A 17,565-nucleotide genomic window follows, 5' to 3' on the forward strand; every position below is an offset into this window, starting at 1 on the left:
TTTTGTTGAAGCTCTCTAGAAGGCGGTTGTATTAAAACATATATATTTAAAGTCATTTTTTAAAGTAACAATACCCTCAGGACATCATTAGAAAGAAGTAAAGCAGTTAAAGATGCATTGTTATCATTTGACTGTCCTAAAATTAGCCAGCCTTACTAGCAATCTCAGACTGACAGCCAGCTGAGTGAGATACCAGCATCAAAGTCAGGTCTATGTGTCTTAAGTACTTGTATGTTTCTCAACCCTATAGTATCTGAAAGTCTTTCCATTTTTAATATATACTGTGTGATTTAATGGTAGTGTGGCTCTGTCACTGAGTCAGCCTATTGTCACAACCCAAAGTTGTGATTTTTGTTTGTGTGCGCACTTCGGCACCGCTAAATTATTTCCCACCAATCTGTCGCTTTCTTTGCATGGTAGGGTTCACTGCTGCAAGATAGAACTCTGGTGCAACAGGGGATTTCCCGCCAGATTACAGCTTCTTTGCAGGGTGCATTTCTTTTGCATCATAGTGATACACGCTGCAAAGAAGTTCCCGCCATTTGTATTAGGATTCGCGCCACATTATTGGCCAATTCCTAATATAGGCACACGTGGCAGCTAGCGATTGGCTTGCTAGCCGTACAAAAGGCTTGGGTAGTTTCCGCCCAAGTCGGAGGAGGGAGGACGAGAGAGATTCTGTGTGAAGATCTCCAAGCGCTGCGGACCCTCGCGGACCCGACGCGCCTCCCCTAAGCAGGCAATAGAGGCAATAGAACCGAGCCTACGGAGCTTTCGCTTCTAGCCTCTCCCCGTTGCCGAGCGCAATCCTAGACATATCCCTTTCCTGTAACTTCGGACCCGCGGAGCTTAAGTAACTCCGGGGAAACTTTTCGAACCTAACCAAACCGGACCCACGGAGCCTGAACAACTCCGTGGGAGCAATCGATTTGTCGTGTTCCTCTAGTGAGGATCCAAGCGGGAGCTGTGCCTGGAAACCTGTCCAGCCTACACCAATTCCATCTTTGGGTGTAAGTAAACAATCTTTTCAATCAACCATTACGCCTCCGTAATTAATTCTAACTCGCGTGCGCTAAACCGCCCAGCGGTTCTCTCCCACCCCGCGTGCCCGGGCTGCCGGCCACAGCCCGTGTGCAACGAAGACAGGCCCGGCTCGCCTCCGGCGACGGGAATGAGATTGGAATCGCCGCCACACATGGCGACAAAGGTGGGATCGGGGCGCGGCCTGCACACCTATAAAACACAGAGCTCTTATTAAATACAGATAAATATCGCATTTTTTTTTTACATGTGTATAAAAGTTTTTTAGAAGAACGTTCCCTGCTGTGCATAAAACAACATGCATCCCCAAAAGACTACTTTTATCCAGTTATATACAGCAATATAACCTTAACATATCTACTTTAAATGATTAGAAAATATTTACAGCATCATAAGAGTGATCCATTTTATAGGTAGTTTCATTTATATATAATGAATGACTTTTCTTATCTGAATACATGCTAAAGTGGATTCATTATCCATATTTGAGGATGAAAGCATATTATAGCACTTTAGTGTTCAAGTCCCAATTCATAAAAATTTTATCCTCTACTTAAGTTAGAGAGTTGTCACGCACCATGCTTTGTAAAATAATTTATCCTAAAGCAAAAATGCACTGTATGTACAGTTCATTCAACAACTTTCTAAAGTATGTATATGAGCTATATATCTAAAATCAAGAATGATAATAGAATTAGATGAAAAGGGGCCATTTCAACAAGGTGGAAGAGTTCTTCTGTTGACCCATCATATCAGCAAGTATCAGCATCTTGATGCAAATTCTGCTGATTTACTAAAGTCCATTAATGCCACCTGAGGTATTTCAGATCTACAGGGGGATACATAGTGAAAGAAGAAACAGATGCAGGTGTTGGGGGCAGCAAAACCATTGAGATAATCATGATTAGAGTGAAAGCTCAGTTTGAACTTGTTTGTTTTTGCCTTTGAGTTACCCATAAAGCCAAACTTCAGAAATGAGAGATTAATACAAAATGCAGACCCTGCATTAGTTTCTAAAGTCAAAGGCATACCACCTATAAATATGTATACATAGAGAGAGTCTCATGTATGAAATAATCTCAAAGCTGTTTAACAAGTTACACATACAGGAATCATCATACCAAACCAGACTGATTCATTACCAGATGTTTCAGAGGAAGGTGCAACATATCCCTTGAGTGGGAAATAACTGCATAACATGCCCATAAGGTAATCATCATCATCTTCACCCCATCAGCAAGAAGCTGCTATATATCCCTGAAGAGGGCTTATAATCCTAAAAACATTTTTAAAATCCAAGATCTATTTCAGGGGATGTCAACCAGGGGTACTTGAGAAGGCCCATGACGGCGGGTGGGGACAGAGCACTGCCATGCACCATCCCTGTGCTGCTGCGCAGGCGCTGCCCGCCCAAATGTGGGGGAAGCTCACACATGATGGCTGCTGCTGCTCTGCACTCGACCACATGCCACTCTCTACACCCCTACCCCCCCACCCTTTGTGTCTGGCCACTGGGAGTACACTGATCCAAAAAGGTTGAAAACCCCTGCTCTATTTATATCCACATATGCAACAGAGCTTGGGGAATCAATTATATCTTGTGGCAATGAGTCCTATGTACTAATTATGTTAAAAAACATCTTATTAGGTTTAAACACCTTTCAATTTCATTCCTGCATTATGAGTAAACACAGTATAATGAGAAAGGGTAAATAAAAATATTTTTTACTTCTCAGCTCTATTCATTTTTTATATGTGTATACATATACAAATATATCTTTCTATATAAAATAAAAATCTTACCTTTCTCGTTATACTGTGTATACATATGTGTGTATGTGTACACACACACACACACACACACTCCTACTGTTTCCTCTCTAGCTTTTTCTTGAAGACAAGAGTCCCAAGCTTTCTAATCTCTGCTCAAAGGAATCACTCCACCCACCAATGAAACAAACCTATTCTTAGACTAACATTCATTAACTGTAACAGGCTACAGAAACATCAAAAACTCAAACTACAAATTTGGCTTGGAAGTGTCTATTGGATTAGGTTAAAACTATTAGATAGTTTATGAACTTCAGATAGATAAAATCATTATCCAAATTAAACACTGAGAAAGTAGGTTACGGATATTAGCTGCTATGATCTATGCTATGCTATGATGATGCAAAGGTGACCATGGAATTTTTAAAGCCACAAGAAGAAGGCATTTCATTCAACAGACATCCCTATCAGTAGCACACTGCTTCTTTAAACCATACAGTGATATCAGTTAAAGCATCTGGAAGGGAAGGCTGCTACTTGCTGAATTTGCAAACGTTGCTTTTCTTCAGTACTTTGTCTTCAGAGGTATCCAAATACTGACTGGGTTTGACTGCTTTGTTTGAGATCTAATGAGATCCAAGGCTGCTACATGAAGCCAGCATACAAAGCAGTTTAAATAAAACATGCCTACACAGAAGATATATCTTCGTCCTGAATGTTCAGCAACAAAGCACTGAAAGTAATTAGCCTGCAACATCTCACTCTTTCCTACTATTCTCTTTGGTTCTATTTACTGAACACAGCCATATCCATATCCCCGTTTCCCGGCAGACCTCTTACCTTCTACTTCCTATTTGACTCCCAGTGCCATCTGTACTACCTTCCCAAGTTGTTCTCCACTCTTGGACTCCATGCTGGTTTTTCATGCACCCTCAGTCACCATTCTTAGTACTATTCATAGAATCAAAGGACCAGAAGGGACCTGTATGATCATCAAGTCTGGTCCCCTGCCATGGGCAGGAGGTAGTTGGACTCAAACGAGCTCAATGAGGTGCTTGTTCAGCCTCCTCTTGAACACCTCCAAAGACAGCAACTGCACCACCTCTGCTCGGAGTGTGTTCCAGATTCTAGATACCCTTAAAGAAAATAAGTTTTTCCTTATGTCCAGCCTAAATTTTTCCTCAACTAGCTTGTGCCTATTGGGCCTCGTCCTCCCAAGGGGTGCCTTTCTGAAGTGTTGCTCCTCTAGATCTTGGTGTTCATCCCTGACATACTCCTAGGCAGCTATCAAGTCACCTCTCAGTCTTCTCTTACTTGGACTGAATAAATCCAGTTCCCAGAGTCTCTCCTCATAGGATCTATCTTCCAGGCCCCTGATCATACAGCTGGCCCTTCTCTGTACCCTTTCGAGCTTATCCACATCCTTCTTGAAGTGTGGTGCCCAGAACAAAACACTACTCCAGCTGTGATCTCACCAATGCTGAATTGGGGGGGGGGGGGGGGGGGGGGGGCAGACTATGGTATTCATGCCATAGACCTCAATTGACTGGTTGATCATGGAGCCTCTGACGATTGGATCTCGGTCTGCCAGAGGCTCCATGATGGGGAGCAGCAGGACACACGTGGCTAGGCTGAGCCACACTCCCTGGCGCCTGGGCGGGTGCGTGGGGTCAGAGCCTAGGTGGTTTGTCCGTGAGGTGGGGGAGCAGGGCAGGGGGGCAGAGAGAGGAGCTGTAGATCCTAGGGTGTCCTTTACTTACAAAAAGTGATCTTCACCATGAAAAGGTTGGAGACCACTGCCATAGCCCCTTCCAGTGCAAGGAAAACCAGAATAATGCAGGTCAAAAAGGTAAATTTGGATTATAAGCAGTTGTCAGGCAGGGGAGATTGAGAAGAGCAAGTCTCACACAAACGTGATGAACTCTGCCTTTCATCAACAAGGGCTGGATTTTTTTTGTAACCAAGATGATCCAAGATATATGTGAGAAGCCACAGTTTTTTGGTGATAGCTTTTACAGAGATAGCTGTATAATTTGGAAAAAAGTTAGACAAGCTCTTGGCTAGAAAATGTTAATCTTCAGATCCCGGTATATAGTGGAAAGTGAATGTCATGTTCTTTTCAAAGGGCACTGAATGGCATGGAGATGGCAACTGTTTTTAGCTGCTAACAGATTTAACTGAACTTGAATCAATGACCAAGAGATTCAGATTCCACTCTCTGGACATAGAAGCCATCCAGTCCTCCTTGTAAACCTATTTATATGTTTCAATTAAGTCTTCAATAAAGCAAAATTCATTGCATTAAAAATGTAGAAAATCTGTCAGTCATGTTGTCTAATGCAAAGGAAACAGTGCTCCACCAGTTACATTAGATTCCTCTGGGAATGTAAAGTTCATGCAAAAAAAATCAAAAAAAAAAAATCACACATTTTGTAAAAACAGACTGACATGAGAAAGATTGCTGGACTTTACAGAACCAGAAAAATCTCAAACAGAAAAGTTGTAAATATTCTAGCAAACAAAATGTTTACAAAAGATTTTGGCCCCAAGTATTTGCCCCAAAATATTTCTTTTGTGACAGGCCATGAAAAATGTTAGCTAAGATGACAATTTTGGCCATCCAGATACCTGTGGTAGGGACAGACCTGTACCAAAAATTGGAAGGTCGAAAAAGGCCATTGGGAGATGAGAAGATTTTGGTTTTTACTCTGTACAACACAGTACAGCATCATCACAGAAGGACTTCTGAATTAAAGTTTCACCAAAAAAGGAAACACTATTTGACTGACTTTTTGCCTTGCCAAACCCAGAGTTAATTAGGATCTTATGTATTTTCTTGAACAAAACTTTAGCAAACAAGTTCAGAGAAGATTCTGTCAAATAGCAGAGGAAAATGATACTTTTATTATATTTCCTTTTCAAATCTGAGATCTTATCTCATGAGCTTTTTCTCATCCTGAAATGAGCTAAAACATTCTCTGCTACTGAGATGTATGAGACTGACTGAAATAAAACAAACTTAACTTGAACAGTGGTCAAGTGACCAACTAATGCATAAAATGTTTACAGTATTCTGTGCCAGATTTTCTAAATTTGTTTTCTCTTTAGTGGGAACATTGTGTTTTAATAAGCAGTGATTATTTAGATTGCTAAAATGTTACCTTGAAATGGCGCTGATCCATTTTATAGCTAACAGATGAACTCTTCCCCCACCCCCTCATTTGCTTTTCAAGCACCTTGGAATGTTTCAACATTAAACTGTTACATATTCGATCTGTTTTTTTGTGGCTGGACACATAGTTAAGTTCTTCCTCCTCTTTCCTCCCTAGATGGGTTGGACAATCATTTATTTATTTTAAGTGCATCACTTCATAATGCCATAAAATACTGTAATCTAAAGGTTTCCTTTGCCTTTCCTGGTAATACACAGAATAGGATATCACTCAATTTTTGTATCGTAAAATAAAAAGTCGAACAAAAATAAATGCAAATGCATCTTTACCTAAACTGATATCATTCCCTATATAAAGCATTCATATTGTGTTAAATTTGCATAACAACGTTTATTTCCTTTTTGTTTTCATCTCATGTTGACATAAATCAACTTTTTCTCTTAAACCTGGAAAAAAGATTACGGGCAGAGACCAAGTTTAGAAAATTTCAATCTTAAAAGGTAAAAGCTAAAGCACCTGAAAAAAATGATGGTGAAATGGAGGCTGACAGTAGTCATTGATATTTCCATTTCAACACAATAAATACTGCTTTTGAAGTTAAAATGTACTGGAAACAACAAATCAACCATATGCACTGAAAATGTGAAGATTCCTCATGTTTAAGAGTGCCCCTCTCATTCTCTGTGCATCAATATACAGGCTGAAAAGCTTCATTAAGTAGCTCTAGCACTGGGATGTTTAAAAAAAACAAAACAGGAAATAAACAGTGGCTTTTCACAATGAATGCAACTTAAAAAAAACAGTACCACAAGGTGGTCTTATTATTGCATATATACTGTCAATCTAGCATTTACAGTAACAGCATGGGACCTATCTGTATCTTAATGAAGCAAACAAACACCGTGCTGGATTCTAATCCCACTGAAGCCTCTGGCAAACTCCCAATGCCTTCAATAGGAGGACGACAAATACAACCGTGATTGAGACTGGATATACTCAGAAAGCTTAGACAGGTATTCTACATTTTTTTAAAAATCAAGCCAAGAACTGTTATCATAGGAACAGGCTTTTACAAAAATAAAAATTCAAACAGTTACACCATCCTGCATCCAAAAAACTTACAACCGTGACCCTAACAAAGAGGAAACTTGTCTTGATTTTACTTTTCTTTTGCTGCTGCTTAACACTGCTGACTTGATTTAAAATATCTACAAGTAGATCTTTTTTCAGGTTAACACATTATTTGATTAGAAAATCACAAGACAAACTAGTATTAGTGGCCACAACTACACTGGTGTGGTAATGAAAATTTTATAATAAATCATAAGCTCTTGCTAGGAAAAACAATCCCCTTATTGTTTCCTTTTTGGTGCTTTTTGGAAGTCAGAAAACAGGATACACTTTAATCCTATGGCACAAACTACAATGATTCTTTGGCATTTAATTAAGTGGAACATGGTGGGACTACTGTCCTTTACACCATGGGATTGTAAAACTGTTCTGGTAGGATGAATAACCTAATCATGATAGCCAATTCTGAATTTGGGAGGAGAGGAACTACTAGTGACAAAAAACCTGTAAAGAGCATTATGATGATGATAATAATAATACTACTACTACTACTACTAATAATTTTCCTGGCGCTATAACATCTGAAAGGTCCTTCTAACTGTTGTATAGTACCTAGCACACTAGGTCTCAGCTGAGGCTTTCATAGGCACTGCGATAACACATATAATAAACAACTCGCTCAATAAGGACGTACTATTTTTTAAAGAGCTCTACAACTTACCTTGCATAACATGGACAGAATAAAGCTCAAAAAGACAATTCTATTGACAAATTGAAATAAGAAAAGACTTTCCCCAAGATTCACTGATCTGCTGTCTCCACCAGTGACACAAATGACATTTGCCTCAGCCTTATGGGTATTCTCTTTGCTACTTGAGGCATTTAGTACTAAAAAGGCACGTGGCAACTTTTTCATCTCTGGAAGAGATTTTCAAACTATGTAATGATGGATCAATAATTTGTCTGGTTGTGGTAGCAATGGTGTAGTGAGAGGAGGGAAACAAAAAAGACCAGGGGAAACAAAAAAGACCCAAGCTTTCAGACTGATGTAAGAAAATGGCTTCAGATATATTGACCTTAAATAAGCTTTCTGAAATATCAAAGTCCTTGTGCTAACAAGATTGATACATTGGGGGAAAAGAACAATTTTGCAGAACACAATGAGCTCATTGGAATGAAGGACTTGGACCCAATTAAATTAATGAAAAGCATTTCCCTTCCACATCCAGGTCAAAGCCCTGACTACATTTACTAGCATCCCTTGGATTCTCCTTTGGTCAGCACAGACTTAAAGATACCATTTTAATACATCATGCATCAAAACTGCAAACCAAAATTCATGTATAAACAAGAATAAAAAAAATATGTAGGCTGTTCTATGCCATGTAAAAAAAAAAAAAAAACACTTCCTAACAAAAATAGGCATGGTGAGTGGGTGGATCTCAATTTTACCTTCATTCATTATTTCTATTTGAAAATCATGTGAATATTCTTCAGAGGGCTACTAAGCAAACAGAATAAACAGATCATAGGAATAAAATCAGAAAGGATTATTCCTTCTATCAAAAAACAAATAGGATACTGAGTGTGTTAAAAGGGAAACTGACACTAAAATGATGCACCTTTTTGTACACACTACGGCCAATACAGACAACCCTCCCCTTAGAAAGACATATGAAAGACCGAAGAGGACACCAACAAATATAAATAAAAACTATGATGGGGCTCACCATATGATGTGCGCAGAACCGGGTTTTCCATTTGCTGTGGAAAAATGCGGATTTCCTCCTTTTAATGGAAAAAAATAACGGATTTTCTCCTTTAAAGGAGAAAAACGCAGGAAGCCACAGGTTTCCCCTTTGCAGGCTCACACATGCATGTGGCAGCCAGGCAGCGGTGAAGAGAAGCTCCCACAGCTCCTTCCAGGTAAGCTTATGGGGGTGAGGAAGGGCAGTGGTGACACGTTAAGGGGGAGAGGGGGAAAGCCAGGAGGTCGGGGGAGCACAGACAATGTGGCAGGGAGGGCAAGATGATGCTTCAGGGTAAGGGGGTATTCTGCACCCACAGTGGGGCATGGGCTGCAGCTGGGCCCCCAAGATTTCTGGGCCCACAGTAGGGTGCACGCTATAGCCAGGACGGACAAGCTCTGGAGGAGTCAACTCCAAAGCCCAGCAGGCAGGACCAGGCGCGGGAAGGATGCATCATGCTGCCATGGTAAAGCACAGCAGAAGTGGTGGCATGGAGTTGTGACCCCAACACTGCCAGGTGGCCAGGGGGTGCCTCACCTTGGCAACCATGGTAGTGTGGCACTCCCTCATGCACTAGGTCCCACCTGCTGGGCTGTGGAGGTGGCTCCTACCCGGAGCTGGTTTAGTCTGCCTGCAGCCCAACTGTGGGTGCAGAAATCTTGGGGGAGCACCATGTCACCTGTGCACCTCCCTCCTCCTCACACCCCCACCACATTCCCCACACACTAGAGGAGTGGGGGCAGGGGGCAGCAGGTTGGGAGTGAACTGGTAGGGGCAGGGCACGGGCACCAGCGTATCAGGGCTGCTCAGCACCATAAAGCAGTGCGGGGGATGGCACCAGGCAGAGCAAGTGGGTGGGATCTCCATGGAGACCAATCCAAGACTCCTGAAGGCAGGGCGTGCTCAGCTGTGCAGGAGCGGTGTTCACGAGTAGGACAGGCATGCAGGGATGGGATTGCAGGGTGGTGACAGCATGGGGCCGGGGCCTGGGATCAAGCTGTGATCCACTCCCTGAATTTCCCTGCAACAAGCACCGGTTCCACTGCCCCGCAGTCCCTATCTCAATTTTGACCTCACCTGTCTGTCCTGCTCCCAGATGCCACTTCCCACCCGCCCGCAGCCCCGTCCTATTTGCTTGGCTGAGCATGCCCTGCCCATGGGGGTCCTGGGCTGGTCTCCATAGAGACTCCACCCACTTGTGCGCTCCGTCCAGCATCCCTGATGGTGTGTGTGGGGTAGACGGGCTGGGGTACCTGGGCAGTGGGTCTAGAGGCAGAGACACTGGCAGCAGCAGCTGAGTTAGTCACCACTGCTGGGGCTGCCAGGAAGCCAAGTCTGGCCGCTGCACTGGCCCCACCCGGCTGCATGCCTGGGGGCAACAGGTTCAGCTGCACATATGCATCATGGCCTGGGCTGCCCTCCATGCCTGTGCTGGGTGGGGCTAAGGGACCACCACAGACCAGACAGAATCAACTGACCAGTCAAATACCCAACCGTAATTTTAAGTAATAGTAACCAAAAGAGACAGTCTAATCTTCGGCTGGTCAAAGTACAGGAAAATTTCAAGGCTTTATTAAGGAATACCAACGTATTTATTTACACAATAGTTGTAGTAAACTAAAGTTTTAATGAGCTTGCTAATTTCCTATCAGTTCTAGGAGCAATCAGTCTTAAACAGTAAAGCCATTCACATTCTAACGACATACAAATGGAAATTAAAAAAAACCCAACAACAGTATTTCTTCACAGGTAAATGTTTTAGAAGTATTTCCTAGATGTGAATGGCAGGATTCTCATGATCTAGTTATGACTAAATGTTACCAGTTTCTTTTATACTTTAAGATTGATAGGGAGAGAGATGGATTTTTTCATTTTATCACTTAATCAAATTTAATCTAAGCCATTACTGATCAAGGAGTTAATATTTTATGATTCTTCAGTGCAGACATGAAATGTGTATGCATGTTCTTATAACAACATACAGCCATGTTGTCAGTCAATGTGCATACCAAGTAATACAAGGCTGAGGTACAAAGGAAAAAGAATCATTTAAGTATTTGAAACTTTAAAAGCAATTTTAAACAGGGAAAAACTATACTCTTAAAAGTAACTCCTCTCTTCTTAATCTGGAACTGTGCTTAACCCTTAAATTCCCAATTTCCCATTGTAGCTGGCTGTGCTGACCCTGACAGCTAGAGTCAAGCAACAGCAATTTCACAACTTCCTGTTTCTTGATTCTGGCCACAGGTGACTGGTAGGCGGGGGGGCATGTGCCCCCCCCCCCCCAGACTGGCCCCAACTCAGCACCACTCAGGATGGGGCAGGTTTTTTTTGCTGCACAGGCCAGTGGTGTGTTGGGGATGCATGGGGGGGGAGCACTAAGCCACAGCACAGAAGTTTAGGGGTAGATATAGGGCTTTTGGCCTGCCCCCAAATTGTGCCCCCCCCCGGACTCAGGAAGCACCAGTCACCCCTGATTCTGGCCCTTTTATAAATCCTACTTCTTGTCTTCACTGACCACAATCAGAGCCAATCGCAGCAGGGAAGAGAAGTAGTGGGCACAGACTGATCCCTGGAAGGGCTAGGTTCAAGGAACAGAAAACAACATGCAGCTGGGTGCAAGGTAGGATACAGACTGGAAGAAGCAGTTCATGAAGTTCAAGCCAGCTGAGGATGACCCATAGGGCTAACACCAAATAACAGTGTATACAATCTCATTTTGTTTCCATAAACTCCTAATCTAATATATTCAGGAATAAAAAGTTTGGAACTTCCACTTAAGTACAGGATGAGAAATGAAGGTAACTGTAATTGAGGGGGACTAAATATGATACTTAAGGCACAGCTGTATCAGCACATTTCTACAAAATTATATCATAGGGGGCAAACTGACAGCACAATAGCCACTATGTGGCAGCTGCCCAGGTATATGTTCCTAACCCATGGTTAATGCAAGGTAGTTTACCCCTGAAGAAGCAAGATAAGATGCCTCATATTTACAATGAAAACAGGCATTTACCATAAAGTGGTTAGCACTCTACAAATTAACATCCTTCCTTCCTTTGTTCATATCCTTAGTGTAAAAGTTTAATATCATTTGCTCCCTATATGAAGACATTCATTTGGAATACCAAGGCATACTATTGGTACTATCACAGAAAGAAACAGGACTAGATAGATCAGTGATCTAATCTGATAACAGCTCCCAAGTGAGGAGATTGTTATAAAACTTAAAATGTCTCAGATAAATATTTGATTATAATAAAGAAGAAGAATCTCAACTACCTGAAAAAAACAAAAAAAAAAATAGAGAACAAATATAAGAAGCCTTACTGTAATTTACCCACCTTCATGTAATCCAATATACTCCCTGCACCTTGTGCCTTAAGACATAAAAAAGAAAGATTAAATGTAAAATGGCATCTATTCTAGATCACTCCTGTGGAAATAAAAAAAAATTAAGAATGAATGGTATATTTGAAATAGTATTTTAAAAACAATCAACTTGGTCTAGAACCTGAATTTTACCAGCTGACAGTCTCAGCACAGAGATCTCTAAAGAAAGCAGCTGCATCTCTGAGTGCCTAAAATATTTTAAAATAGTAATATCTTACAAAAAAATCTGTTGCTGAAACAGACTGAAAATAGGACACCCTTGGTACAAGTTTACTTCAGTCAACTAACAAAGGAATTAGAGCTAACAAACAAAATCAATAATAGTTTCAAAAGAGAGAGAACTAAGCCCGTACAGTAACAGCTTTTGTGGGTATAGAGAGGAAATTTATAGACTTCTTTTAAAGAGATTATGCCAATGAGAATGTCAAAGCTGGCAAACCTCAAATTTAGACCTAACCAGCTGTGTTTTGGTTTGGAATGACATGTGCACATACAGAGTCATCATTTCCCTCCCTGCCTGCATCATGTATATGCAACCAGTTATTAAAACATAAGACAACCTTGCTTTCTTACATCTTCAGAAGAACATTGTGTGTATCCAAAGAAAAAACAAACAGAGCGAAGGCAAGACATACTAGAATGCAAAACACCCTGAATTTTGTCCCAAGGTTACATAGAAAAGTGCGTGCATTTTGTACAATTTGTGTACATTTTTTATATTCAACAAGTGTTTTTTGCCTATTTTTTTCTTGGTCAATGGCTACTAATGCCAGACCCAGAACACTCCTGGTCACCCACCCTGAAACTTCTTCCCATACCTAAACTCAGCATTATCATTAACCACACTATGCCACTAACAGCTCCTACCTCAGGAATATAAAGGAAAGATTTCCTGGCCTTTAGCCTAGCCTAGGCAAGGCCACAAGCCCCAGGAGTCCTGGAATTCTTCCTCCTACCCAAAGAATGTACAATGGAATCACTCCCTCACAAACTACTCCAGGGAGCAGATTGCTGCTACAGACAGAGCAGCCAAAAGGACAAGTATGGTAACTAAGGAGAAGAATTGAGTGCTGAATTGGGGAAACAGAAGTGGTGACTACACTTTTGAAGAAATGCTGCTAAGAGTCCACAGGTTTGGAAAAAAGGGCTAATTTTTGTAGAAGGGAGGGAAAAGGAGAGAAAAAAAGTCAGCCTGTCAATAAACTGAGGAGAGATTAAAGTGAAAGAGAAGCAGGAAGAGAAAGAGAATTGAAGATAACTGGATTAATTTTTAATTATAGAGAGAAGGAGAAAGAGCTGATCTTCATTGTCATCCTTCAGATCCCTCTTTAAAATTCTCCTTTGCCATGATGCCTACAAAAGGAAACTGGGGACACTGGGATGCAACTCCCATGAGCCCCCAGGTGCCCCACTGGCTGCAGGAGACTACTGCAGGCTGGATCCAATCTCTTTACAGGCTGGATCTAGCAAGCCATAGTTTGTTGATCCCTGCTTGAGAAGATCTTCCATTTGGTATTTTGGTATAATGGCACCTAGTAGAAATACAAACTGCTTGCCTGAAAAAAACAACACTACTCTGTTTTCTTTCAGTTAGAATTTCTGTAGTGTTTCTACAATGTCACTTTTGATGTAAAAAGAATTATCAAGTGGACAGACAACAGTGCTGAAATTCTGCAACCTATTTTGGATTCTGCATAAGAGAAATTGAAATTAGAAGAGGATGGCAGGATCCCAACACAATCTATGAAAGCTTCTCAAACATTCATCCAATCCTTATGCACTCAAACATTTACTACTCTTGTGCTGAAGTTAGACAAGTTCAAGATTCTTTAGTCAGCCATTTGCTGTGTTACCATTCTCTGATTTTAAAATTTGGTTAGAAATACTGTATTTCTTGCACATAACACACCCCCAAATATAAACACACACCCTATCTTTGGAAGGCCCCAAGAAGGAAAAAGAAATCTTATTATGGGTAAGCACTAGAGATCTAATGTGTCCAGGGCTTGGGGTCCATGTGCCAGGGCTTGATCCAGCACACTGACTTTGGGACTAATGTGGCAGGGCTGGTATGGCATGCTGGCACAGGGGCTCAGCGGTGGGGCTATTAGCTGGCTCTGGAGCCCCATGCACTGTCCTGATCTGGTGTGTAGCTGGAGAGGGAAGCTCCCCAGGGGTTTGGACATTTGCAGCAGTGAGTAGAGAGGGAAGGAGGGAGCAGTGGCAGGATTAATTTCTGTGGCTCCCAGAGCCAAAGCAGTTGGCCCTCTCCCCCAGTTTTCTGGACTCATTGGTACCCTTTTCTTTGCACAATGTGCACTCCACTTTTCCCCAGCTGACTTAAGGGCAGGGGTGCAGTTTATATACAAGAAAATATAGTAATACATTTCTTCCTTCACAAAAGCAAGGTTACATTCTCTTATGAGACTGTCTGACATTCCTCTTTACTGGGATGATAACTTTTGCCAGAAACACATGAAGGCAAACTCTGAACCAGAGTCATGCATGCAATACCCATAACCCCTATCTCCTTGGCCTATGCCCTACAGTACTGCCTTTATGTTAGGGAGCAGAATAGAGAGCAGTAGAGATCCCATTTTGAGTGAAAATTTCTACACAGAACTTGCTTTTAAATTTATGGCAGGGCTCTCTCTCATCTCTTGAATTGCCTCTCAGGACTAATTTATGTACAATTTTACTGTTTCTGATCAAATAAATTTTACTTCATTTCTGTGTCCATAGATCATTCCATTTACAGACACGAAGAAGTCATCACAAAGGAGAACAAAGTATAGGAGACAGGCAGGCAAGGTTCTTTGAGTAGATGTGACATCTTTTATTAGACCAAATGAGTAGTTGGAATTAAGTTCTTAGCAAGCTTTTGGGCGCAGTCACCCTTCTTCAGGCAATAGCAGTCTCTGCTGTTCTGAGACTCCTTGAAAAGAGAGAAGCTAAAAGTGTGGCAGGATGTCAGTGAGAATGTAATCCTTCCTAATCAACAGCAATAAAATGTTTCCACCACAAGACATCATTCATTACCAAAAATCTTCCTACCGGAGGTACCCACGCAACTAAAGGAGGAGCTCCTAAGTATGTTTCCTAAGACTGTTTAGATAAGAGGAATCTGCCTGACTGAGGTACTGAGGTAGAGTCACTACATTATATACTTAGTCTTGGTCTTTTGGGTGGCCTTCTTGCATCATTACTAACATATACTGCAGTAGCATATAGAAAATCCATTCATGAACCCCAACCCTACTGTGCTACATAATACAAACACATGGAAGTAAGCAGTACAGTCATCTTCTCCCATTACCTTACCCTGTTAAGGAATTACTAGAAGGAAAGAGAGGGCCACATTCAAAGAGCTGAGAGAATCTTCAAAGGGAGGCAAATAAACACAATGAAGGGCTGGGGAGGGCAGTTTTGTTTGTATATATGACCTTTACCTACGCATTACAAGATTATCTCTATGAAGAGACATATGCAACACTGATAAGCTGTAACCTTCCAGAGCCTGGAAGAAAATGAATGATAAAATTAAAATGTATGGAAAAACTGAAATTTATAATTACCTCTCTAATCTGCTTAATCCATGCCTCCCTTCCAAGGAACTCCTGATGCAGGACTGCAGGAGCAGAATTTAAACTGAAGGTCACAGAGTCAGTAGAATTTCCTTTAATAAATGGCTGAAGGTCCAGGTGTATCTAGAAGGGAGGATCAAAACATTTTTGTTGAATTAACAGAGAGCCCCAGGACCACGTAGCCCATCAGCCAGTTCCAATTCCAAGTCACCAGCCCTATTCCTAAACTGTCGCCTGCAGTTTTGATGGATGTACTTCACCTCCATCCCCTGACTTTTAGCTCCACGGTGGAGAGGAATGGGGTTGTTCAGAGGCTACAGAGACAAACAGACAAAAGGAGAGTTTGCTCTAGTGGGGAATGGGGCTGGAACAACTGGGAGTAGCTGGTGAAAAGAGGGTTGTTGGTATAAGAAAGTGAGCAGTCATGGGAAGGATGCTGTGTTTCACAGCTGTGGATGGTAGAAGCATATATTCTGTTTTCTTGGAGCTGATGCAATATTTCATTTCTGACATACTGAATATTTTATAAACAGTGACTGCATAAAAATCAGATCGTTATACACACTGTTTACATCAGATAATTATGAATTAATTAATTTTAAAGCATTTGCAAAACATTAATGCTCTGTAACTACACTAGCAGTGTTTTACTGGTGTAGGATACCACCAGTAAATTACCTTGGCAGTCTTCCCTTAGTGTGAATGGTTATACCAGCAAAGCTTGCTTTTGACAAATGTAGTAAAATCACCCTCCTTGCCCAAGTGAAACAAAATCTTTTGCAACCCTGACCTGCTAGATAAAGGTCAGTAGTGTCGTCTGGTCTGAGATAAAGAAGACCAAACAGAAGTGAGAATCAGAGACATTAGAGAAAATTCTCATGAACTGTTTCAGTATTTAAAATACTGAAAGGAGAAAGGGCATACCTTATGACTCATAGACATGTGCTTTCCATAGTGAAATGCCATCTTCTGGATCTCTGCATCATGCTTTGCCAATTCCATTGCAGCCTTACAGCTCTTTGCCAGCAAGGCACTATGGGATAGGAAAATCTGTTCTGTCCAAGTTGATATTCCAATATCATCTGTAAGACGGGTCTCCTGAAAATGAAATGAAAGCTAAAATGAACAAGCTACAACTGTAACTATCAAATATAGGAAATTACCAATGTTGCTAATATTACATGAGTGCCAAACAGTCTGGACATCAATAAACTAGGTAAAACCAATCACTTCTGTAAGTAGTGTTCTTCACTGAAGCGATGGAAAACATAAGTGTCACAGCAAGTTTTACTTGCTGAAGCTGACACAGCTTTTAATTTCTAGCTCCCCCAAAAATAATTTCAGTGACATTTCTATAGGCCTGCCTCCAAATTGTTACACATTGAATCATAGGAAAATAAGGCTGGAAGGGACCTCTGGAGGTCACATGGTCCGACCTTCTGCCTGAGGCAGGCTCATTCCTATCCCATGCAAATCCTTCTCTAATCTACTGCTAACGAACTAAACAAATCAACCCTGTCACACAACCACAAGGCATAGCACCTTAACACCATTGGTAAAGCAGGGGGACAACAGCAGTCAATGTCCTGCTACTGTGAGGGTTGTTAAAATGTACTTGAGAGATCCAAGGGAGAGGGAAAGGTTCCCCCCTACAGAGGAAAGTGAAAATCTCCACAAAACCCCCACTGCCACAAACCCCTACAATCTGACCACGGGATAAACTTCCTTTCTGACTAAATATGTGGTGGACTGGTGTGACCCTAAGAAGAGGGGCAAGACCCT

The 17,565-nt window shown here is 41.5% G+C and overlaps 1 protein-coding gene across 3 annotated transcripts in view; it reads right to left on the minus strand.

Annotated features, from left to right (window-relative positions):
- Nucleotides 1-17,565, minus strand: part of PDSS2 (decaprenyl diphosphate synthase subunit 2) — a 212,482-nt gene that overhangs the window by 14,442 nt on the left and 180,475 nt on the right. Inside the window, exons 5-7 of one of the 3 annotated variants that reach the window (XM_019499908.2) lie at nucleotides 16,708-16,881; nucleotides 15,775-15,906; nucleotides 12,151-12,186 (exon numbers count right to left, since the gene is read on the minus strand). In XM_019499908.2, the coding sequence (XP_019355453.1) occupies nucleotides 12,151-12,186; nucleotides 15,775-15,906; nucleotides 16,708-16,881 (342 nt within the window). Of the gene's footprint in view, nucleotides 1-12,136; nucleotides 12,187-15,774; nucleotides 15,907-16,707; nucleotides 16,882-17,565 lie in introns of all 3 variants that reach the window. The other 2 variants (XM_019499910.2, XM_019499909.2) reach the window with 2 other exon arrangements.

This window comes from Alligator mississippiensis, chromosome 1 (genome assembly GCF_030867095.1).
Source record: "Alligator mississippiensis isolate rAllMis1 chromosome 1, rAllMis1, whole genome shotgun sequence".
In the NCBI taxonomy this organism is placed as follows: Eukaryota; Metazoa; Chordata; order Crocodylia; family Alligatoridae; genus Alligator; species Alligator mississippiensis.